General features: G+C 41.5%; 1 protein-coding gene across 10 annotated transcripts in view; it reads left to right on the top strand.

The window, feature by feature from the left end:
* PDE8B (phosphodiesterase 8B) overlaps positions 1-21,720 on the top strand; it is a 178,041-nt gene extending 156,321 nt beyond the window's left edge. For 8 of the 10 annotated variants that reach the window (XM_054715142.1, XM_054715148.1, XM_054715140.1 and 5 more), the window contains 11 exons: positions 3,012-3,089; positions 5,259-5,335; positions 6,650-6,814; positions 8,748-8,793; positions 9,213-9,348; positions 10,229-10,427; positions 14,430-14,647; positions 16,277-16,397; positions 18,321-18,488; positions 20,830-20,959; positions 21,452-21,720. In XM_054715142.1, coding sequence (XP_054571117.1) covers positions 3,012-3,089; positions 5,259-5,335; positions 6,650-6,814; positions 8,748-8,793; positions 9,213-9,348; positions 10,229-10,427; positions 14,430-14,647; positions 16,277-16,397; positions 18,321-18,488; positions 20,830-20,959; positions 21,452-21,561 — 1,448 coding nt within the window. In that variant the 3' untranslated portion in view covers positions 21,562-21,720. The remainder of the gene's footprint in view (positions 1-3,011; positions 3,090-5,258; positions 5,336-6,649; positions 6,815-8,747; positions 8,794-9,212; positions 9,349-10,228; positions 10,428-14,429; positions 14,648-16,276; positions 16,398-18,320; positions 18,489-20,829; positions 20,960-21,451) is intronic. The other 2 variants (XM_054715145.1, XM_054715146.1) reach the window with 2 other exon arrangements.
* Positions 21,721-25,872: the final 4,152 nt, after the last annotated feature.

The raw sequence follows: 25,872 nt of genomic DNA, 5'->3' as shown, positions 1-25,872 counted from the left end.
ACTCTGACTACCTGACCTTGGTTTCCTCCGCTATAAAATGATGACTTTTACGTTGGAAAGGTCTGGAATTCTCCCATTAGAGGGGAAAATGTGTCTGCTACCAAAGATTTAAAATTCTTGTTCTTGCACACATTCTCTCCCGTTAGCGGCTTCCCAGCCACTAACGCATCAAGTCAGGCCTGGGCTGTTGTCGAGTCCCTCTCTTTGATCCCAGGGTGGACCATATTTTAGCCTACTCAGGAAGACTTCATGTGATCTTCCTGATCTTTGGTTCTTTATTTGTAAAGTGATTTAACAGTGTTCATCTTGTTGTTATGAGGATTAGAGGGGGAAAATGTACATTACATCTATCAGTGCCTGGTATTTAACTACTTAGCATCCTTCTCCCCTCCCCTACCTTTCCCTTCTCTTTCTCAGCTCTTCTCTCTCAGATATTTTAGTTTATTCCTTCTAACACTTACAGCAAGAGTATTATTTTAACTCACTTAAACGCTTTTGGGTGCCAAAATCTGTTATAAGCATTCTCATATCCTTTGCAGTGCCCAGGATCGCCTTGCACATAGTAGACACTCAATACTCACAAACATTAATTTAAACCATCCCATCTTGAAAAGCATGGGCTCTCCCATTTATTAGCTCTTTGACCTTGAGCTACCTAAACAATCTTTCCAAGTTTAAATTTCCTCGTTAGTAAAATGGGGATTGTACTGTGTAGCTTTTAGAATTGTTGCAAGACCATATAAGATGTGTCTATAAATATTAAATATTTAATAATAAACATTAAAGTAAATATTAAAATATTAAAGCACCATCTCTGGCGCACAGTAGGTACTCAGTACATGGTAGCTATTTTTAAAATAGGTGATACTGTATCTCTTTTGCCATTGGGTACAGCTATCTAAAAGTCCTTTATCCTTCTTTTTTCTGTTTTTGAAATTCATTCCACAAGTATCTGTTGAGAGAATGAATACCAAATTCTTGTATTTAAATGGCCTATACTAAAGAATAATTTCTCAAAACTTGAAATTTCTGTTGCTATAATTTCTCTTAATTTTAGCTGAGATAAAATCAGGAAGAATAAGCATTATCCATCTTTGAATAATTTCTGATAAATGACTTAGGATTCAACAAGGCAACCTGGGCCAACAGCTGTGAAACTAACCTCCTACTTTAGTTTTATTTAGAAACTACATTTTGAGGAATTCCTGTGCTCTTTAATCTTGAATTTAATCTTAAATCTTCACTAAGTTCAATTTAATTATTATCTGCTACACAAATGTTAGGAATGTATATGATTAGTAAGTCCCTGAAAAGGCTAAAAACGAATGTCTTGCGAGTGATCAGTTAGTTTCTGAGGGTTCGAAAGATGCCATATGATTTTAATAGTATTATTTAGAATGCCACCACCCACAGTTATCTTTATAAAGAAATACCAAAACTCATATTCAAGGCTAGAAAAATTAAGGCAGAGTCTGGAAGACAAAAATAGGCAAAGGGACAGTAAATGTTTTATGTTAGATCATTTAAGGCTATGGTGTGCAGATTAATTTTATAATATTCTGCCTTTCACTTCATGCTGTAAAAAATATAATTTGGGTTTAGTTACTGATTTAACCATTTTTAGTTAGATTTTTTTAGGACACTAAAGAAAATGGTTAAAAAGGTGATCTAGAAAAGCGTCTAAGGCATATTATGACGTGAAAACAGCAAGTATGAGAACAGCGTTATAACATGACCCATGTGTGCCTAAGAAGGTGTATGTGCAAGTGCACAGATGAATAATAACCAGCAGGAACTAATACTTGGCACACACTGCCCCAAGTGCTGTCATGAATTAGCTTGTTTACAACAGCCTATGAACGAGATGCTGTAACTGTCCTCACTATACAGATCGGGACACCAGAGGAACACCCCCAGGGTTACACAGCTACTGGCTGGATAGTGGGGACTTGAATTTTGCCAATTTGGCTTTGGAGCTGGTCCTTTGAACTACTACACTCTCTTACACCTCTCTCTCTCTCTCTCTCTCTCTCTCTCTCTCTTTTGTGCCACTAGACAGTTCTTTAAAAAAGCGTTTTTTCTTCTTTTTTCTCTCTTGAAATATAATTTATTGGGTCTGAGAAATGCTGGAAGCTGCATGTCTGACTCCTGTCTCAGCGCAGTGGAGCAGGTCTGTTAGAGTTGAGTTTCTCTCCTTGCTCATGCGTGGTCCCCACCAGAAGCATACACCCTGACAGTGCATGTTTCTGCAGCCCTGACATTTTTATCCCCAGTCCTCACTGCTGGCATGGCACTGTTGCCTTAGATCTTGCAGTAATGGAACAGCACATTTTGAGTGTTAAATTCAAAGTCTGTAAAGACTTATATAAAATTTTAAGTGCTTTGTCCCCCCCTTTCAGAAAATGGGGACAAAAGTGAGAATTTAGTTTTTGCAAATTGTTGGACTATAAAACTACTTTTTCTTCTCTTCCTTCTTGGGATTGGCAGTTTGCATCACTTGATGAAATCACATCCTTAGAAGAACATAGAAGACCATCTAGAGGCTCAACTTTTCAGAAAAAAAGGCTTAACTAGTTTCCCAAGTAAAATCAACTCTCTGTGGATTTCACTAGTATTTATTTCCTCAAATATAATAAGAACCTTCCCTATCCAGTTAGTTAAGTGTATTGGTACTTCATATCAGAATGAACCCCCCAAAATTTCCCTTAAGTTTTAATGTTTATTTAAAAAAAGAGTAGTTAGTGAGACAAAAGAACCCTTGATCATGAGCCCGTTTCCATGGTATAATGTGGTGCCACAAGGACAGACATCGTTCTACAACTAATATGGCGGAAAATTCTGTGTGTGGTGAAAATTTGGAGAGAAAATGGTTTCCTATTTCTTAAAAGTATTTTCTAGTGCTTAAGAAGTGACCTTGATTTTCTTTGGAGAATGACGGGGAAATGTGTCCAAACTTCACCTGTGAATAAGCTGGTAACTAACCACTCCCCTTACTCATCTGAAATCCTTAGAGTCTCATTCATTCAGATACAAGAGCAGGAGGAGGGAGTCCATTGATGTGAAATCGATATCATCTCGAGGCAGTGATGGTAAGAAGTTTTTCAGATTTTCTTGACCTTTTTAAAGCATAGAAAATGACAGATGGATATATAAAAGAATTCTTCAGCATATAAACAAACCCCAAGGAATAGAAAGTCAGCAAAACTGGCTTCTTCCCCGATAGGCAGTAGACTTTTTAGGCCTTTTAATTATTTTTTACTTTTTACAGTCTTTGTCTTCTCTTTGAAATGACTCGTGCTTGATCCTTGATGGCCTAAGTTGTGCTGGACTGTAACCACCAGAGCAGCTCATTTTCAGTGGCTGGGTCACACATCGGTGCTAGTGGCAGAGCGGGGACCAGAATCTTGGCTTCCCAACTCCACTGCAAACCCAGTTATCAGTGTACCTGTTATACACCCTTACTGTCCCTTAATAAACTGTCCCAGATAAACTGAGACAGAATTTAGCAAAGTACTTTTTTAGTTCAGTCAGGCCTAATTAATTCATTGGATTTGTAGGTGGATGGGAAAGTCAAAGATGGTTCTGAAATTTAATTCCTATGTGCCTGAGAAGATACAAGTAATATCTATAGAAACAAAAAAGTCTCCATGTATGGCTAGGTGGGGATTGAGGAGAAGGTAAGTTTTATTTTAGTGGAAATGCCAAAGAAGCTAAAATGCAAGACTTCTACTCAGGGCTAGAGGTATGGATTTGGGAGTCCTAGAGAGGACAGATGAAGAGCCATGAGCAGAGGAACATCTCTAAGGTGTGTGTGTGTGTGTGTGTGTGTGTGCACAACAACAAAACAGAAGAACCGAGTCCAAGGCTTGAAAGTACACCCTCAGTGAGACGGAGGCAAGAGAAATAGGGTCAATGCAGAGAACAGGAGAGCTGGGAGTGAACCATATGAATACAGTGTCACGTGAACCAAGAATGAGGGTAGCAGAAGAAAGGAGATGGCTAGCAGTATAAGTGCTACAGAGATCAGAGAGCTTAAGAGCTGAGAACATGCATTCAGTTAGTGTTTATTTGGCAAATGAGGACAAATTCTAAAGGTATGAGGAGGGGATGTGAGTGACAGAAGGGAGAGAAGTGGGGTGGTAATTTAAGGGGGTAAATGGAAAGGCAGGTGAGGGACTTTTCAGTTCTTCAGGTCACAATGGGAAAGCTGAGCCTGAGGGAAGTGGCTGAACTAGAATTAAAGATGAGATGGATAACTCATAGAGAAAGATAGATACATCACAGGGCATGCAAGGGATTGGGGCCAAGAATGTAAGGAATGTGGACCAAAATATTTTCAGACGGATTGAGGATGTAGATACACAACATTGTAGATGGAAAGGATAATGAAGGAATTTCAACTAGATGAGCTCAGTTTTCTTAGTAGGGTTTGAGTTGCAATTGTCTTCTCTACAGAGCGTGGGAGTGGAGGTTGCAGGGTGTGCAGTGTGGCTGCTCTGGCAGAGGAGGGGACCACAGAGGGGCTGAGCATCAGGCTGCTCTGTTAGTATTGGCTAGATTGGTGATCCCAGGTATAACACACCAATTCTGTCTCTCAGAGGAGTGGTAGGAAAGTGAGAACAGTGCTTTTAAAGCTTCTGCCTTTTGAATTTTGAACCACATGTAAGCATTACCTATTCAAAAAAAATAAAATATTTTAAAATGAAAGTTTCTACTGATTAGAGCTAGAACCACCAGGGGTTCTGGGTATTAAGAACCTAAAGGCTCAGAGGTGTGCAGTGCCTAATTCATACTGAAGGGGCTCATTCTCTCCCCCATCACTTGCCTTTCCATTTACGCCCCAAACCTGGACCATGCCTCCCTTCCCACACTGCACAGTTACCAGTTACATGCTAGTGGCTAAGGGCTGAAAGTGATGGAACTGCCCAAGCTGGGCTTTGGTGACTTACGGGGAAGTGAGTCCTGTGGGGTCATTTCGCTCTTGGGATGGGGTCCAGATCCCATCAGCCTTCTCTAAAATTCCCTTGTGGGCTGGGACTCATAAGGCCTTCCTGCCGCCAAAGTTCCAGGCCAGACCATCCTTTCCAAGTAGTGGCCAAGCTCTTACCCTTTCAGGATTAAGAGATGGATGAATTCATTGCTTTGTGGGGGACAGTAGTCCTTTGAGAGCCAAGCCCCCAGTTCAGGATGGGCTTCTTCGCTGCACTCAGCCAAGCTGAGCGCCAACACCAGACACAACTTTCTTGACTTCTCCCTAGCGCCAAGCCTGCAGAACCGTCGCTATCCATCCATGGCAAGGATCCATTCCATGACCATCGAGGCCCCCATCACAAAGGTGAGTGGCAGCTGCTGCCTCTACTCCACAGTCAGGGTTACCCAGCACTGGGCTGTTTTGGAGATAAAATGAATGACATACCACGATATCATAGTTTACAGTCTAGTAGAGAAAATAGATATTAAACACAATAAATAAATATAGTTATAAATTACAAAAATTGCTGTAAAGGAAAACAGTTTATGAGAGGAAATTAGATTAGGGCCCTATTTTGGGTGGTGAGAGGGGTGATCAGGAAGGGTCTGTCTGTAGAGGAAGTAATGTTTGACGACATAGAAGATGAGAGGGGAGAAGAGGATTTGAGGCAGCAGACACAGCAAGGGATGAAGCCTGGGGTGAGCAGAACAGTTGAGAATCTGAAGGAAAGTCAAGTGGCTGGAGCTGGAGAGCAGAGGGAGGAGATGGTGACGTGGAGCTTGGCAGGGCTGTTCATTCTGGCCAGTTGGGCCATAAGGAGTTTATATTTTCATTTTGGTGCAGTGGGAACCAGTGAAGAGTTTAAAGCAGGGAGTGACATGATCAGATACGCAGAGAATGGACTGGAAATGACAAGAGTGGAAAAGAGGCCAGTTAGGCAGCTTTTCCAGAATTTCAGGCAAGAAATGGTCTGAGCTGTACCAGGATTATAACAGATCAGGGAATATTTAGGGGTAGAATCAGTTTGACTTGGTGATTAATTATATTGTCAGGGTGGGGAAATTAAGAAGGGTGATGTGGAAACCAGGGCCTCTCAGACTTTTACTTTGAGCACAGGGTGGACAGGAGTGGTTTTCTACTGCAGTGTGGAAGCCAGAGAACGGAGCAAAGCCCCAAACCTTTCTTCTTCTTTTTGTTTGTTTACTTGCTTGCTTTGGGGAGAGGAGAATGAGTTTGGATTTGGACATGTAAGATACTCCCATGGATATGTCAGGTAGGCAATTGAATACACAGGTCTAAAGGTCAAAAAGAGTTCAGAGCTGAGATATAAATTTGAGAGCCCTTGGCATACGAATGATGTGTCCAAAATCATGGAAATGAGAGCTCATCTCTGGAGGCCTGTAGAGTGAAAGGCCCAGCATCAACCCCTGAGGAACTCCACCCTGTAAGGGAGCTGGAGGAGAATGACCAGCAGAGGAGCCTGGAGAAATGTAGTCAGTGAGGTGGGAGAGACACAAAAGGGGTGGGTGAGCAGCATTCCTCAATTAGAAGGGAGTGGTGGCGTGGAGGCACCAGTCACTCAAAACAATGTGTCATCATCTGATTTTTTTTTGATTCCAAGTATATGGGAAGTAGAATCCTAATGACCTCAAATATTTTCTTTCTTTACTTCCTTAGGTTATAAATATAATTAATGCAGCCCAAGAAAACAGCCCTGTTACAGTAGCAGAAGCCTTGGACAGAGTTTTAGAAATTCTACGGACCACAGAACTGTACTCCCCTCAGCTGGGCACCAAAGACGAAGATCCTCACACCAGTGATCTCGTTGGCGGCCTGATGACTGTGAGTGATGAGGACAAACCAGAGATTAATGTGCTCCAGGCTACATGCAGCATGTACTGTTACCTATACTTGCAGAGTACTTATACCTGTTGTATGGACAAACCAGAAAGCATCTGCATCAAAATTTCTGTGGGTGGCATTAGTCAAGGAATCTTGCATTTATCTTTCTATAGGAGCTTTGCAAAGCTGACTGACCATAGCATGGGAGACAGTCCTTCAGAATTCCTGTTACACAAAGGTGATCCTAGGCAGTTGGTTGATATGCAGGGCCCTTGTCTTTCTTCCCTTGACCTGGCACAGTATTCGGTTGAGGTTATGGCCAGTCTCCTTGGATCTCAGGCTCTTTATCTATGTAAATGAAAGGGTTTGTACTTAGACTACAGCACTATTTTCTAAAATCTTAGCTGTAGAACCCTTTCTTTCAATAAAAGCTTCTGTAGAAGTTCCCTCTCTGATCGGATAAAGCAGAGGGAGCTGCTCTGGCGTGGTGGGGAGGGGCCTCCCGGCCAGCACACCACCACAGCAGCTGATTTCAAAAGACATCCTGTTTTGCTGCCATCTATTTGGCCATAATCATCATCTATCAGCAAGTGAAGAAAATTCAAATTACTCATCTGTGCTCCTTATCAGAGGTGGGAGAATCCTTTGGGAGAAAAACAAAGTCCAAGAGTCATCTCTGAGTTTTATTTTAAAGGCTGGCATTTAGCCCTACCACCAATACTGAGCGTTGACTAGCTTTCCGACCCCTTCTCCTTGTTCCAGCTAAAAATCTCTGATGAGCCTGCAATCTGAGCAATCTCCTAATTACTGCTCCCCGGCCCTAGGGCTGGCCTTGGTTGCCCCTCCCAGTGCAGTGCAGACTTCAGTTAGAGACGGCAGCCAGGGCCTTTCAGGAGGGCGGCCCCTGCAGCACTGCAGCCAGAGGATTCTTAGTTAGGGTTCCTCTCCAGGTAATGAGGAACCAGTGCAGGATTCCACCTCTTTTTATGAAGCATTAGGGAAGATGAGAAAGAAAGGCAGAGAAGAAACAGAGGAGTCCCCTGTGATATCTGTCTTAGAGGAGGGGCCATTGTAACTTATCTTTTATTCATTTGTAAAAAAATAAGCTCTTGGCCTAAAGATCCAAGGTGTGACTTCAGAGGAGCCCTTCATTGACACTTTAAACCTTAGCACACACTTTCTAGGGATGACAAACAATTATAAATTATGCAAACAAATATAAAAGCTAAAAAAGTAGGTACTCGGGTAGATGAAGGGTAGGAAACTGAGATGCAAGAACATCTGGGACTAGTTCAAGTACAGGAGCTTAGTAAAGGCCGAACATTGGAATCCTGCCCACTCCCTATGCTGTCCCTCCAAAGATCTCAATCCAGACACTTTTCTTTTAAAAGTTAGCAACAATGCTCATGTTGCTAAATAGAAAATGCAGTTGGAAAAAATCAATTCAGATATTAGTCAAAAATTAGCTCAAGCTTTTTAAGGCTTTACATTAAGGAATTCCCAAATGTGGCCTATGGCTTTGGCTCCCTGATAAGTAAATCAAATAACATAGTCCCTATGAGAGTAAGGAGGGTCCCTTCAAAATCACATGCATCCAAACCAAAGCAAGTTCACTTCCGTGATTTCACAAATGTGGCTTCAACATTCCGGAAGAGAAAGATGGCATGAGAATAGAGCCAACTCACAGCCCAGATGTGAGACAGAATGCAGTCATTTCCATTTTATTCTCAATTCTCCACCTCCTGAGGCTAAGAGCCATGGAAGGGAGACTATCCTGTGTCTTGTAGCTATTTTTCTGATTTAGTTTTGAGCTTCATCTTGGGAGTTCCAGATTGACTGGATTACTCATTATTCAAATCTCTCTGGCTAAAGAAACGAGAAAATAATGCCGGCATATACAACATGCTTCTAATAGCATCTTTCTTTATTCCAGGATGGCCTGAGAAGGTTGTCAGGAAACGAGTATGTGTTCACTAAGAGTAAGTTGCCATCGAACCACTTTTGTCTCTAGCCTGTGCAGTCCCCAGTATTGTGATTATTTGGTGGGGGGAGGACCTTGGTGTTACTTCCTGTTGGTCTCATTGCAGTTTAAGCATGTCTATGGTCTACATTTGAAACCAGGTCTCATAATTGAAATTACTTATCTGAACACTGTCAGAATAAGGATTGCAATTTTCTATACGTTTAAACAGACTGTTAAACTGAATTATTTTTCTCTTTGGGGGCCTTGGGATTTAGTAATGTAAGAGAAGAGCCCTGAAGTGAACATCTTCCTACCCTTAGAGTTCAAGACTTACTCTTTATAGAAGCAGATGAAGATAACAGATGCTCAAGGGCACCCAGGACTCCACAATTAACCCTCTTCCTCCCCTCCTCGCCGCCCCATCTGTTTGCTCAGATGTGCACCAGAGTCACAGTCACCTTGCAATGCCAATAACCATCAATGATGTCCCCCCGTGTATCGCTCAATTACTTGATAATGAGGAAAGTTGGGAGTTCAACATCTTTGAGTTGGAAGCTGTTACACATAAAAGGTATGTAGCTTCTCTGGCTGCTGGCAGAGAGGACTGATGGCCAAGCTCAAGACTCCACATTGGAAACTTTGAGTGAGACACGAACCCTGGCAGAGTCTGTTCCTTTCGTGCTGTGCTGGAGGAGTATCGCAGAGCAGAGACTATGGCCCCTGAGTGAGCTCCTTTATGGAGAGAGAGTATTAGTGGGTAAGGTGTGGGATTAGCCTGGTGATGACCCAGGATGAGGAAATGCTGAGTCCTTTTCACATCTATGCAGGTCATTCCTTTGTGCTAATGAGGCAAGAGCTCCAAGTATTCTCAGCCCCAGATCTGAAGCCCCATCTTACAAAATGAATTTGAGTGTACTGGAGACTTCTTTTTATTCGTCCTATAGGCAGGACAGGGGTTAGATGACTCAGAAAGTCCTCTTCTATAGTAGGAGGCTATTTCTCCCAGGGGTGTTAGTCTAGTAGGATGTGAATGCCTCACACCTGTAAATAAATAACATATGATAGAACTTCGCTGGGACCACACAAGCCATTCCTCTTGTCCTTAGGCTCAGTAACTGCCTCAGGGGTCATAAAGGAAGTACAGAGCTGATGTGGAAGCGGAGATGGGGAGGAACTACCAGGGACCTTTCTTGGCTGTCAGAGCCACTGAAGAGCATATGACTTAGAGATCATCTGGAAGTCATTCAGATTGACCACCGTTGAGGCACTTAGTTGCAAGAAGTGGCCAGTGCGGAGGAGATGTTCTAACGGGGGGTGGAGATGTTTTTATGCCCTGATGCATGTGGAATAAGCATCAGAAGAAAAATGCCTCCATTCCTCAGTATCATCAACGCAAGCAGGTTCTGGACCAGTGAATACAATGAATCAGGGTTTGTCTTCCTGTTTTCCAGGCCATTGGTTTACCTGGGCTTAAAGGTCTTTTCCCGGTTTGGAGTATGTGAATTTTTACGCTGTTCTGAAACGACTCTTCGGGCCTGGCTCCAAGTGATTGAAGCCAACTACCACTCCTCCAATGCTTACCACAACTCCACCCATGCCGCAGATGTCCTGCACGCCACCGCCTTCTTCCTGGGAAAGGAGAGAGTGAAGGTAGAACTTTAATATCATGATCTAGTTTCCTGCCTAGACAATTTTTTTTTCTTTTACTACAAAATTGGTCCTTTGGTGTTGTAAAGACATAGCCTTTTCTCATAGCCCTCCCCTCCCCCAAATGCCTAAAATAACCATTATGCCACTATTGAGTCCTCTACAGGCCTAGCTGATCTATGAACCCATTCTCCAAGTGTTTACTTTGTGATACTTACTTAGAGGACAAAATTTAATTATTATAGCAAATGGTTACTAGGTCTAGTGGTTAAGTTTTAGGATCAGAATTTGGCCATTGGTAAATTATAATCCAGATAGTAATGAGCTCTTTCAGCACTGCACATTTGCATACATATGTGTGTACTGTGTAGGAATGAATATGTATATCTTATATTAATAACTGTGTGTAATTCTGACAGAGTTCCTTGTCCCCTTGTCTTACTTAGAAGCCAATACTGTCACGTACAGGTGCTGATGTGTAGGGTAGCCCTATGTACACCCCATGTACAGCTGGCAAGAGATCCCCATCTTCCCTTCTTCCTATCACCATTGGCACAATGAAGCTTATAATTCCTTTGCTACAATCAAAACTGAAGCTTAGACTGTAGATACCCCTGGTAGAAGTGCTGTATAGAGACTGAAATTCGTATCAATCTGCAAATGCCTGACATTATATATAGATATATATAAGCTCAAAGGCCTGGTACTTAAGGAGAAGCATGGTAGTGAGATAGGTAGGGGGAACAGGAATGGCACCAAAATGGGGAGATGGGTATTTTCTTCTGTTTTGCCAAATCCTGGTATTCGCTTTCATCAGCAAGAACGTAAGGAATGTATTCCAAGAATGAAGCTTTTGTCTCCTACTTTAGAAAAACGTGTGATCAGAGGTGAAATGGGCCTATGTTTTCATAGCACCTTTGAGGAGCTAAGATAACTCCAGATCCCCACTCCAGGTTCTCATTCTCAGTTTTACACTGCATGGATATTGTACAGCTGAGGTCCCCACTGCCAACTGAGGACAGGGCCTAAGGCATAACTCCAAAACCAAGTGATCTATAGCTACTGCAATCTTGAGTTAAAGATGAACCTCACTTAAGCAGAACCACTCTAGAAAAGTTACAGATTAAATGCTTGACAAATTAGGGAATGCTTAGTCACTTTATTATCTCCCTCCCCTAAAATAAGAATTTTTGTTTACATTGAGAGTTCTACTAATGCATTCAGACTCTAGTTGAATTTCTCAAATACAATAGAAACAAGTCTAAGACTAGTAATACTCTTACAATTCAAAAGATATTTTCTAATTCTGTCACCCCTGCCAGAGAATCAGAATTGAGGAACCTTGGAGAATTGGGCTGGAAGGGGCTCCTGAGTGCAGAGGCTGAGTCAGCAGCCCACTGGTTAGTCCATGTGAGGGCTTCGAGTGAGATTTATCCCTGAGGCCTCTTCCACCAGACCTGCTGCCACTGATGAAGAGTCAGAAAAAAATGTTTTTACCAAATTCCCACGTCATCTGTTACCCCTAATTTCTTTATACATTAAAGCTAAAATTCTTAATGTCATCGTGACATAGCTCCACATCCTCAGCCCCGCCATAGATATGCCCTTCAGTTTGTGATGGACCCTGTCTGCTCCCCACTTACCAGTTCCCTGGAACACTGCAGTGGGAGTCAGGATAACCATGACCCTTTTGGTCTTCTCCTATGTGAGTGAATAACTCCAGATAAGGAGCTGTTCAGAGGCCGATCTGGAAGGGAGTCCAGTCTGGCCAATCTGCCTGAGTATGATTCAGATCAGCTCCTGCTAGTCAAAGGGGTAAAATATGCAGAAATGTCTGTGCCTCCCGAGTTTGGTGGGGAAGTCTTCTCCTGCAGACAATCCTCCTCCCCTAGGAAGGACCTTGCTTCTCCCACATGCTCGTGAACAGGCCCAGATTTCCTTCCCCGTCTCCCCCATTTATCAGACATTGCATGATTAGACAGTGCCCACCAATACTGCAGGGCATGGCCTCCTGTTGGTACCTTTGTAAAAGTACCAGGTCTAGGTCAGGGTAAGCTGGAAGGAAAGGCATGTCTCATCTGATGCTTTTTGTGTTGTCTACTCCAGTTCCATGAATCTATTTCATTGAAGAATTTTAAAATTGGCCCTAGATTCTAACCAAGATTGAACCTACTCCCGGAGCACTAGCTGAAGACCCATGGGTCCCACTGCACAGGTAGAATCAATAAGTGTGGAGCCCATGCGGGGGCAGCTCTGGGCCATGCCTGCACCTGCAGGTGACCACGGCCTTTCCTGACCAGCAGCAAAATGGGGCCATGTTTGCTTGCTCTGAGCGTTCCAGAATCAATCTCTGAGAAGAGCTGAACAGAGGAGCGTGGACTGCTGTCCCTGCTTAGGAAACCTGCTTGTGTAGACTGGGGCCAAGCCAGGATTGCCCACTAGCTCCAGATCAGGATTGGAAATGGAAATGGCTCCCTTCCAGTAGGGAGAGCTTCAAGAAAGCTTTCAGGTCTGAGCTTCAGGCCCATTATTCCTTACCTGTGAGTATTAGAGTAGTTTTTCCTCCCAGAGCCTATGAGAGCAACTTGGGAATAGGCAAATATGCCCACCCCTCCAGCCTCATCTTGGGGATCGCTTCCCCCTCATTCACTACCCTTCAATGATGCTCTTTGTTTCACCTCAGGAGCGTCATGTAGGCTGTTGTTTCTGCCTGGCAGGCTCTCTCCCTTGACACTTCTGCCCAGGTAATTCCTGCTTATCCTTCAGGTTTCAGCATAAAAGTCACTTCCTTCGAGAAGCCATCCCTGCCCACCTGCTGGACATGTGTTATCCAATACAGCAGCCATTAGCTACATGTGGCTATTTACATTTAACTAAAAATTAACTAAAATGAAAAATTCAGTTCTTCAGTTACACTGTCACCTTCAAGTGTCCAGTAGCTACATGTGACTAGAGGTTACTGTACTGGGCAGTGCAGACATAAACATTCCCATCACCACAGAAAGCCACATGGACAGCCCTGCCCTAAACTAGACCAGGCCTCATGGTTACACTCTCAAAGCATCTAACTCCCTTCTTAGCACATCTCATAATCAGTTACTTTTATTGGTGTGGGGGTTTTTTGTGGTTTTATTTTTGTTTTACTAATTTGTGTCTTCCCCAATAAATTATCAACTCCATTAGTGCAGAGACGATCACTGTAGCTCCAGCCCTCTGCATGGCAGCTGGGCACCCAGTCAGCATCCAATAAGTGATTATCAAATGAATGAATTCATAAAGGACAGTGTCTTATATAACAGTAGCCCATTTGATAACTCCCTCCTAAAGCTGTGAACTGAGAAAGCATTTGTATCCCCTGATCTCTGCTTCGTGTTCTTTTATAATGAGAGCTTTAGAAAGAGGGCTACCCTTTTTGCGTTTACCACCTGCCAGCCCAGAGCTGTATTTTGTCCTTAATAGCAAGAGCCCCCTTCACCTCAGTTTTCCTGGGAAAATTCTGCTCACTCTTGATCCTCTTGTACTGTTTGGTTCTAATCTTTTTACCTTTGTGTGTAGAGCTGTGTTAAATCTGTGCCATTTACTGCCACACTCTCACTCTTTTCAGAAGTATGCAAATAAAATGAGTAATATCTGTGGTTATAGGTCACTTTCTGCTCTGCCACTCCTGGGAGAGAATCATGGCAATACCACATGGCAGGCATTGAAAAGGCCTGTTTGCCTTCTTCCTACACAAGAACGGGAGTAAATGGATTTGGGGGGGGGGGGACAGCGGGGGGGAAATTAGGTATCCATTTTATCCCTCCAGATAATTCACAGCACAGCAAGGTGATGCAATGTGTGGTAGACAGCCTCTCAGCTTCGAGGAAGTCAGAGAAGGCTCAGTGGACTGGGGAGAACATTCTTCTAATCCCAACTCCCCAAGTCTGCCCCACCCGAGAGACAAGGATGGGTAAAAGTCTCCTACGTCAAGTGGGTAATGCTCAACCTTGCCTCCCCTCACCCCAGGGAAGCCTGGACCAGCTGGATGAGGTGGCAGCGCTGATTGCTGCCACAGTCCATGATGTGGACCACCCAGGAAGAACCAACTCTTTCCTCTGCAACGCAGGCAGTGAACTTGCAGTGCTCTACAATGACACGGCCGTCTTGGAGAGTCACCACACGGCCCTGGCCTTCCAGCTGACAGTCAAGGACAGCAAATGCAACATTTTCAAGAACATTGACAGGTAGGTTGTACTTGGGCTCCTGTGCTCAGGTTTGTGAAGTGTAAGTAGGATACTCAGTTTTCCCTAACTTCTCCAAGTACTTAGCTTCCTCTTAGGGGAAGGAGAAGGGGACGTAAGAACACTTTGTACCGTTGTGTCAGTTAGTAAAATAATAACCTTGCCCTTATGAACTTAATTGTACTTTTCAGGCTGCTTTCATCTTTTTGAATCTCATTTCGTCTTCAATGAGTTCATGAAAATGTTTTATACACAGCAACTCTGTGAATATTGACTACAGTACTAATAACTATAATAGATCTTTTTACCCTTGCAGGAGGACATCTGTCTTTTGTGTAACTCAAGGAAAATGTATCCTTCCCTGTCTTTCCCCAGCTCAATTTTTGGCCACTTAAAATCCTAACTCACGAGGAGACGGTATCTACAGGTCCCAGCAGGGCTGCTGGAGCCCAAGCACTGGACAGGTTTCCCTTAATTGTTGTCCTCTCTTCTGGGGAGAGTTGGCCAAGTGTGAACAGATAGGAGCAATTCCTCCTGCCGCAACCCTGCAGTCAGGCTCTGTTTATTTCCCACAGAACACCAGCCAGACTGGGGAAGAAGGCTCCTGGGAGAGGGCAGTGTACAGAGAGCACAGAGCTCACCTAGGCCTCAAGCCCACTCGTCAGTCTCAAGGGTTGTTTTTAAAACTTTTACAGAAAGAATTCTTTCCAATAGCCAATTTTATTCAGCTGCAAGAAGATGAAAGGAACTGGACAGTAATTTGGGGCAGGATTGCTATTCCATCCATTACAACTTCTAATTATAATTCAGAGGATTACTAATTAATGAGAAAACCTTCTTATAATGCCATCACAGGAAGAAATAATTCAGTCTTGCAGGGCATTTGGTCCTGTCCAAAACATTCATGGTGATATGTGATCCACACCAAAAGGTCCTGGAAACTTGGTCCTGTCCAAAATGTGAATAGTTAATATAGATACTGCTGTCCAGTAATATTCAAATTCCAAACCATCTACCTAACCCTATGTGTTATGACTGGTGCAAGAAATGTAATTATTGGCAATACAGCCAGTATACAATTATTAGACCAATAAAACCTGTATTAATATGTGTTTTTTACATATTAATCCTATAAACCAAAAGCCTAATACATGCTATGGGCTGTCTGAACCCAGGGACATTTCTGAGGTGTGGCCGTTTTGGACAGGACCAAAGCCCACTAATCATTCTCTATACTGAGAATCATGATGTCTGCACTGCATGCCATAGGGTAGCTCATGAGGTGCTATACCAGCCTTGTAGGGAAGGAACTTGTCATTTCCTTCCACCTCGACCTCACTGTTTTGATGTTGCCAAGAGAAGGTACAAAGGAATCACCTTGTAAAGTAAGTGTCTACCATGTGACATAAGTCACATGAGGAAGGGTGAACTATCATTGGGGAAAATGGAACAGTGTCAGCAAGTTCTGGTTTCATGGGAAGATGAACAGGTAAACTATTGTGATTTGCACTCATTTCTTAACTCTGTGCTCAGCTCCCTCCTAAATTGTGGGAAGTGAGATGAAACTGTAGCAGAACAGTTCTAATTCGGGACATGATGTGAACAGGGCTCTCTGTCTTCTGGTTATTTTAGGAACCATTATCGAACACTGCGCCAGGCTATTATTGACATGGTTTTAGCAACAGAGATGACAAAACACTTTGAACATGTGAACAAATTTGTGAACAGCATCAACAAGCCAATGGCAGCTGAGGTAAGCATTTCTCATGTAATAGATACATCAGAGTATATTTCTATTAGAGCCTACTCTGGCCTCAAAGCATTTTCTCTCTCTTGAATGCAGCATGGTTATTTGCTTGAAATTGGTAAGAAAGAGCTGAAAGTACTGACCACTTGTTTTCCTCGGGGCCAAGAATAGATTGACAATGTCTACGGCAACTCTGAGCTCCTTAAAGGAAAGGCCCTGGATAAAACCAGTGGTGACAAAAGGAGGTAGACCCAAAGAATAGGATGGAAGGAGCCTGCCAGCAGCACACCAGCATAAATGGTTCTATTTAAGAGATCCATGCCCTTTCTAATTCTGTTCTTTGACCTGTTAGACCTCAATGTAGGGTGTTTTAAAGATCTCTATTCCTGCTGGTTTGCATTAAAAGCATATCAGTACCTAAAGACTATATACAGCCCAATTGGAAGTGACTAGTTGCAAACAAAAGCCCAAGTTGTTTTTCCTCTAAAATTTACCGATGTACCTTGGACCCCTATAAACTTGAGATTGGGGAACATGGATAGAAAGTTCACATCTCTTGTTTAAAATGAGATAAACTGCCCTCTGAAACCATGAAGCTGTTCATAGCCCATGAAGTTAGAAAAGCTTTTTCCTCACTCCTGTTGAGCGGGAGAGGTTGCATATGTGGATAGTGGATGTCTTAAACGTAACTGGACGATCAGTAAGGAGACTACGTGTGCAGGACCCTATCACAGAACAGCCTGGATGGAAGGACAGTGTCCACCTCACCTGTGTCCCATGTCCCAGGGGTTCCACAGCACACTGCCAGGGTCTCTCCTTCCACAGAGGACTTATGGGGGTGGGGGAAGGATCTGGGGATTTAGGAGGGAAAATTATAGAGAATCATAGAATTTAGTGTTGGGAAGGTCATCTATCCAAATAAGATTTATTACTTACTGAAGTAACTATTATAAGCGGTATCTTCCCAATGCTAAGTAATCAAAACCAGAACCTTCAGAACATAATTCTGCCCGTTGATGGTCTAATAAATAGGCTCAGTCTCAAAACAATACAAACAACCCTTAAATGTCATGCCGTCCTTCAGCTTGGCAGAGCTCTGGAGAGCTAATTAACTGTTTTCACACAATCAATTTAATGGTGTCTTTGAAGGTAGAGAATAGCAATCAATCTTCCAGACTTTGCATATAACAGGTGTGTTATTGCATTCATGAAAGCCTACTCACGGACCTGGCCGCTTAGTTCATAACCACTGACATGTATGACCAGTCTTTTTAAACATGCTGAACATACCTGTTCCTACCCTGGCCCACCTTTTGCTTCTAGAACCCCCAAAGCTTATATGGTTCACACTCTGTACTACCCAGTCAGAAGAACAGACAGGAAAGCATATGTGGACACATCCACTAAGAGAAAGAAACAAAGTAGGAAGAAGTGGGTGAGTAGGAGAGAGAAGGCACAGGAGAGAGGGAGCTGGCAGGTATAACTAGAAGTAAATGAAGAAATGATTGAAGGGTCACACGTATGTGTTATTCCCCCATCTTGAATGTATTAAAAAACAAAATTTTGCTTTTACACATTTCCTGGTAAAACTGGAAGAAAAGCTCTTCTCCTTTAAGATTACAAACCAAATTACTAAAAACAAAACAACAAAACTGAGTATAGCAGTCCCCTCTGGGAAGAGGATGGAAGTGAGGAAGTAGGTGGGTGGTGACAGGAACGTTGACCTTGTACACTCTTAGGTTTTTATGTTGCTTGAGAGTTAAGAATATATCAAGTTATTATATATGAAATTACTGACGGGACAACTGCCTTCTCTGAGTCACAGTCATGCCTCAGTGTGCCCTAGTGAGGCCATCTAATGTCTTGTCAGTTAGCCCTTGTGGACCCACCATCATCTTGAACTAACCCTCATCTGGCAATGTTTTCCAGAATGAGGGCAGCGACTGTGAATGTAACCCTATTGGGAAGAACTTCCCTGAGAACCAAATCCTGATCAAGCGCATGATGATTAAATGTGCTGATGTGGCCAACCCGTGCCGCCCCCTGGACCTTTGCATCGAATGGGCCGGGAGGATCTCTGAGGAGTACTTCGCACAGGTATATGGCCACTGTGGGGAAGCTTTTCCTCTCTCCTGGAATGGTCTGGTGGCATAGCACTCCAGGGATTCTCACTGTCAGTACATGACTCCTCCCTGGAAGGAACCTCTGGCTCCCTCAAGAGACTGACGTGGCTGGTCACCAACCAAAGTCTCTCTGGGGGAAGAGAAATAAACTTAGCCTTTGGAAGTGTCTTTTCATCCTCAAATTGTTAGATCCTGAGCTTTCAAAAAAACTGGGAAAATCATTCATTCACTAGGTTATTATCACCATGGTTCATTATGGGGAAAACAGACATAAGCCATGGATAGCTCATAATGTAGTAGAGGAAAGATGTAGAAATAGATAGGTCCACACAATAGCTAAAAAAAAAAATCTCTAAGGGAGGTCTATGTTAAGTGCTAAGAGAGTTCAGAAAGATTTTTTTTTTTTTCCTAGATAAAAGAGGGGCTTTGTGGAAATTATGTTGGAGCTGTTTTGTTAAGGATTTAGAAATGTGGAAATAAGAAAGGACTTTCTGGGAGAACAAAGCATTATGAGCAAAATTAGTAAGGAGAGGGAAAATCACAATTTTTATGTAAGGAGAGCAACAATATCTAGTTCACTTTGGCAGTACAAAGAAGAGTTAAGAGAGAAAAATCCAGAAAGTAGTAGACTGCAAGATGCCATCTGAAATATAGGCGTCCTTCCAGGGAAGAGGCTCTGAGGACTGATATGTGTGTGTATGTGCGGCAGGAAGACAAACGCACTAGTAGCTACAAGTAATGCAGGGGGAGGGTCTCCATGGGTGCAATGTACTAGTACCTCTGAGGTACATCAGCTATTAATAACGAGCTGATGACATCTGAAAGGGCCAGCGAGAGGACTGGCCAGCTGAGGACCCAGTAAGTTAGCTGCAACCTTCAAGGCTGGGAGGAGAGCCCCTGAATTGAAGAAAAGTAGGACAGGCAGTTCTGGGCTTGCCAGAAAGAAGAGGGAAAAAACACCCAACTAATCTTTGAACAACAGTGGACATTTCACGGCAGCTGGATCGACTAACCTGAAATGAGCAAGCTGAGTCCACAGCTGGTCGGAGGTGGTTAATGGGCTTCCAGGACCCACAGAGAGGACTTGAACTCCTACTCCTAGTTATTCTCCAAGTGTGTGAACAGGAAATGGCAAAGAACCACTTAAGAGTTCTTTAATGTAGCTCCTTGTTTAGGTGTCCTTTTCCCAAAAAGGAATGTACTACTGTTCACAAGACAATGTGACCTAAAAATCAAAAGTTACAAATGAGACCTCTGATCTGCTGGCCTCGGGCTCAACATATCACCAGGAAATATGGATCTTAATATTCAGCTCAGTGAATTATACATGTAAACATATACGCCAATGTGCAAAATACTCAGATTTACACATACCTTGAGCGAACTGCATGACCAGTACCCAAATCCGGTACACAAACATAGCTTGTCAGTCACTCTTTCGAGTAAAAACAGTTTTCCCGGAGGAAAAAGGCTGGTTCAGCTGGACTGCATGCGTGCTTTCCCACAAGACAGCCAGCATCACGTGGAATGCAGCACAAGGGCTTTATGAGTATTTTGTCACAGAGTATTAAAAAGATGTAATTCAAAGGCCCAAATTTAGAAAGATTAATTTTTTTTTTAAATATATATTTTATTGATTTTTTACAGAGAGGAAGAGAGAGGGATAGAGAGTTAGAAACATCGGTCAGCTGCCTCTTGCACACCCCCTACTGGGGATGTGCCCGCAACCAAGGTACATGCCCTTGACCGGAATCGAACCTGGGACCTTTCAGTCCGCAGGCCGACGCTCTATCCACTGAGCCAAACAGGTTTCGGCGAAAGATTAATTCTTACTGCTTCAGTGAGGATGTTTCTAAGTGAAACTGGCTTTCTTTTTAAACTGCAAGCAGGTGACAGTGAATAATACAATGACTGGTGGTACAATTATGCTAAGGTATCAGCAGTTTTACCCATCATTACTTCTGTACTCTCAGTGTAAATGTCAATTCGTATTATTCATGTTATTAGTATTACTTTGAAAATAGTCTTGACCTTGCAATAGTGAAAATAGATCTCAGAAATGGGGGTATGAACCCCAAGATGATCAATGCTTCAGGAGGGGTGGTGGTATAGCATAAGAGACTGGACAGTAAGACCTGAATTTAGTTACTGCATCTCATCAGGTAATTGACTTATATATGCCCCATTGCTGAGCCTATTTCTTCATATACACGACTGGATGATGACCTATTTTCTCAGGGTTGTTCTGAGACACTAGATCGCACTGTCATAGTTCCGTATGTGCCCTAGAGCCCTGTGAGTGTTATGTCTTACAGACTGATGAAGAGAAGAGACAGGGACTACCTGTGGTGATGCCAGTGTTTGACCGGAATACCTGTAGCATCCCCAAGTCACAAATTTCCTTCATTGACTACTTCATAACAGACATGTTCGATGCTTGGGATGGTAAGATAGTTCCTGTTTTGTCAACTACACTAATATTATCCTTTATGATGATTACCGTTAACAACATAGACTGGGCCTAAAGGTATAAATGAAATGTTTTTGTATTTTTTTAAAAGTCAGCTGCCTGTGGCCAGGTATGGTGGGGTGCTTGTATACCAAAGACTCAATGAATGTTTGATAAATGGATAAATAAGTCTTTACCTCTTCCAAGGACCTCTTCTAAAGTTTAAAGCAGTTTTATTCTAGCATTGGAAAAAACTTCAGTAAGAACACAAAATGTATTAAAAGTCTACTCTCACAGATTCTTTTGGTAATGGCTTTTCAGTTTTTAATGAAAAGGACCTATTTGTATTTCAGAAACTAATGCTGTGTGTTCACGTGCAGCCTAAGGTCTAAACTAGGGTACTTCTGCAATTCTGATCCCAAATTTGTCCCACAGAGCCCTGGGATCTAACTTAACAGGCTTCTTTTGATTCTTTTATGTCCTTGCAGCCTTTGCACATCTGCCAGCACTGATGCAACATTTGGCCAATAACTACAAACACTGGAAGACATTAGATGACCTGAAGTGCAAAAGTCTGAGGCTTCCATCTGACAGCTAAAGCCAAGACAGAGAAGGGGACCTCTTTCTGTCAAGGGCATGTGAATCACAGTAGTGTAAACAAGAGGCTTTCCTTTATAATGAAAATGACAAGTGTAGGTCAAGGAGCTAATGTCTAATATTTGACTTTGAATCAAGTCCCCAGATTTTATTTTTACAAAGTTAGGCTCCATTAAAAAAAATATGTTCTTTATAAAGTCAGTGACAGAACAAACCCATGGCAAAACCCTTTGCCATGCTGTCACCCTGAGTGCCCTCATCAACCATGGAGATGAATGACTGTAACTAGCAGGACATACACAGCAGAGACTTGCTGCCTCTGAGCCCATCTCCCTGGATGGTGACCAAGTAGCTTAGACAGTGTTCAGCTCATATCTTACCATAAAAATCACCATCACTGTTTAGCTTGACTATTTTCCTCAAGAGCTTCGGTCTGGAGGATTCATACTATCTAAGAAAAACTATATATAAAACGAACTAGGACCAAATTATTGATAAACCAGTTAGCTTCACTGGCTAAGTGTTTCTTCTGATTGATGTTATGACACCCAAGTTAGAACCCAGCCTTGGCCTGTCGAGTGCCTTCGAGTCTGGTAGCAGCTGCCTATATCCCTCTCTCCTAGAAAAGGAATTCATCTTAACAGAAAGCCATCCGTGATGGGGAAGGGAGTGACGTTTTGTTTGGGGGGACTCTATGAGATCCCCTTACTTCTGGTTAACAGAGGCAGTCACAAGGCACTATAGTATTATATAAAAGCCATTAAATCTGAATGCCCTGGGACAAGCTTTTTTAAAAAAAGAAAAAATTTATATACATTTGCTGTTGAAAATTTTTATGAAATCAATCTAAATTTTCTGGATATAAATCAAGTATGTTGTATCATGTACCATCTCTATGTATATATTTGGGGAGGGGATTTGGGACGTTTCAAGGTTCATATGTTTTTAACCTATCTGTATTTGCAATCATGCCATTTTCCTTTAATGATGTAAAAATATTGCAAGATGTGTAAATATATTAGAAAATAGACATATCGGGAAACAGTAAATACTATTAATTGTATGCTAAAGCTTCTAAAGCACAAGTGCATATTTTTATACAGCTCTTTTCACAACTTTCTGTGATCTACATGAAGTCGGACTTGAATATTTTTCCTTTTATCAGTCAACCCTTCTCTATGTATTATAAACTCAGTAAACAAAATATCTTCATTTTTCTTCCAAATTCTTTGTACTCCATGCTGCATTTTTAAGAGGTATAAACAGAGACTGAATTAACTGAATCAGTAGCTAGTTACTTTTTTCAAACGAAAATTGGAATGCAGAACACTTGGAATTAATACATGGGAAAAAATGTCTTATCATTACATAATGTGCCAATATTTTTTTAATGTTTTATACAAAAAATGGAAACATATATGGCAATTCCATGCAAAGAAGTATATCTAAATTATTTTAGGTAAGAAAACTTGCTTAGTCAGGACAGCAGCTAGCGTTGTATTATAATGCTGCATTATGTAAATGATGAAAATGTTTTTGTGAGATACTTGTAACTAAATTCTTACAGCCATTTTCCATTTCCAACAGCTATATTTTATTTTACCTCCTTTTTAACCTAAATTTTTCATAATTTCAAAATTTCAGTTTAGTGTCCTTTATTTCATGAGTCATACACTTTGTTTTCAGAATTCAGGGTATCAGAATCCCATTTAAGGAGCTAGATAATTTGGCTAGGCTTCAGAAGCTTGCTTGCGACGAGGACAATCTTTTCCTGACATCTATCAGCTGCACCACATTTTCTATTGCAGCTTATTCAGTGGAATGTCAAATTAATTTCATATTAAACTCAAATTCTTTAAGACTGCCAGGTACTAAAGCTTTAGTATAGTTCTGCTCTTTATCAGTGTATGTAATCTACTATTGTGTAATCTTCTGAGTTGCTACCTAAATAATGCATTCCTCCAAATAGTCATTTTATTAGAAATGTGATGTGGTCTTTCAGATGGATATAAACTACTATAATTGCCTCCTATCCTGAGTTGTTTACTAAAACACTGTGTTGAGGGGAGCTATATTAATTTAGGAAAATGCAATCCTATCTAATATAGAGAGAAGTCATATTATTACTACTAAACCACAAAAAAAGTTAGGTTATCTGCACCAGAACAAATAACGCTATAATTTAAATCATTCTTTACTTCCAATTTAAAATTTGCTTGCCTTCAAGAGTCTTGTGGGCAAAGAACAAGCCTTACCTATTCAATCAGAACCTCACTTGAAGAGAAATGAAAGGGATACTCCAAAGTTTAGGCTCTTGATTGTGCTATGAATACAGCCAGAGAATGAGGTTAATAAGGCACTCTACATAGTGTTACTTGCAACTAAAATAGCATTAAAAACTAAGATGGAAAAAAATGTACATAATTGTATTCTTATAAATTAGGGCATTCATGAAAGCAAAAACCAAGTCCAGTGAGTGGGTTGGAGGCTTCCCTCTAGACACAGTTTTTTATGGCAGAAAACTAGAGTATATAATAGATCAATTTGCCCTGGCAGTATTTGCTCCCAAAACTCACCTGGGGTTTGTATTACTCCATGTGAATAGAATACTATCACAAATTACTAACCCAGAACAGATTAGGAAATAAAGCAGTTAAAAATGATGAGTTTCTCACACCGAATATGTCATAAACCATTCAAGAAGACAATTTTACAAACTCCTGACCTAATGTAAAATTTCCAAAGAAAAACCACTAGCTAGTAATGGAGTAAATTAAAGCCTAAAAATGATTCTGAGATATTTAATCAAACTGAACAACCATCTGATGCACTCAGACCAAAATGTATGTCTGCCTGTTGCTGGGATGCTCCCAACTTCAGGATAAAAGATTAGAAAGCTATTTCTGCGATTCCTCAAATATGCCACAAATAAGTTGTTGGATAACATCCTTCTTCTATTTTGTAATGGGGGTAATAGATTTTAATATATTTATCTATAAAGCCATTTTCATTATAAATTAAAACAAATAACTGAACATTATTTGCTTTTTCTCACATGGTAGTCATATAAGCCTTTATCTTTGATTTGTCTTTAATGCTGCTCAATGATGATAAGGGAACAGAGCTAACACATTGCAAGGCCTTACCTCTCTGGGCCTCAGGTTTCTCATTCATAGCATTATGGCACTGGTCTGGCATAGATAACCTTAGCTCTTCTGGTCTTTGGAGGCAGTTGTGGAAGCAACTGTCAAAGGTAAAAACTAGTAAAAACAATTTATAAAGATTCCATCAAGAGTGTGTGTGTGATGAACAAATAAATCTGCAGAAAGTTTTCTTTGAGAAGGATCAGTCCTCTGACATATCCGTCACCTTGCACTTACTTTACTAGAATTCTTTCATCAACAGTTTAAATTTAAGAATAACTCCACTACTAAACTCGCCCATTTTTAATGTGTGGAACACTTCTTAATTTTTATCCTTTAGTACCAAAAGGGAGAAACAGTGCTCTGATATAAAGCCGGTGGGTGATGAAGATGATTAAATCTCAGTGGCCACTGCAAGAAACTACCTAAGTGAAGCCTGTCTCAAGCATTTCATTTCTGAGTCAATGGTAAGATGAACCAGGCACTTTGGACTGTCGTCTCTGACTGGAACACTTTACTCACCTACTCTCACCCTGGCATGTATGAGGGCAGCGGCTAGTGTAGTACTAATCTAGCCAACAGCTCTTCAGGCCAATTCACACTGGGGAGAAAAATACATCCTCATAAGATTCCTACTGATTGGAGTTTATAGGAACTTTAGTAGCTAGAACTAAAAATAAAAAATTATTTAACAAATTAGTTTGCACCAGAGATTCAAATTTGCTCTCTAGAACCTTGATAGTTATTAAAGATGAGAGGAACTTATAGAAGGGATATATTTAAATTTATCACAAGGATTCTTAATCAAATGGGCTCTAATGATAACCAAAGAATAAAACACTTGTAATTAATACCACAACTTTACTGTTCTGTTTGAACCTCATAGAACAGCACTTACCGCTTCAGCAGCACATGTGCAATTATGCACTCTCCATTTCTTACAGGAAGAAAGTTCTCGGGAGAGCTCAAGGTTTACATTCAAGTTATGCTACATCCTACCTCTTCTTCAGTGGGTTTTTCCTCCCAAAACACCTTCTATAATTATCATGTATACTTATTTCCTTAAATAAAATTTTAAAGATGAAAAAGGATATGTAAGCTATTCATTTTGGAGAACAAAGGTATTTCAAAATCCAAAGACTAAATGAAAGAAACTATATGCTTCTTTA

This window comes from Eptesicus fuscus, chromosome 4, assembly GCF_027574615.1.
Source record: "Eptesicus fuscus isolate TK198812 chromosome 4, DD_ASM_mEF_20220401, whole genome shotgun sequence".
NCBI lineage: Eukaryota > Metazoa > Chordata > Mammalia > Chiroptera > Vespertilionidae > Eptesicus > Eptesicus fuscus.
This window is presented reverse-complemented; position numbering and strand designations above follow the sequence as displayed.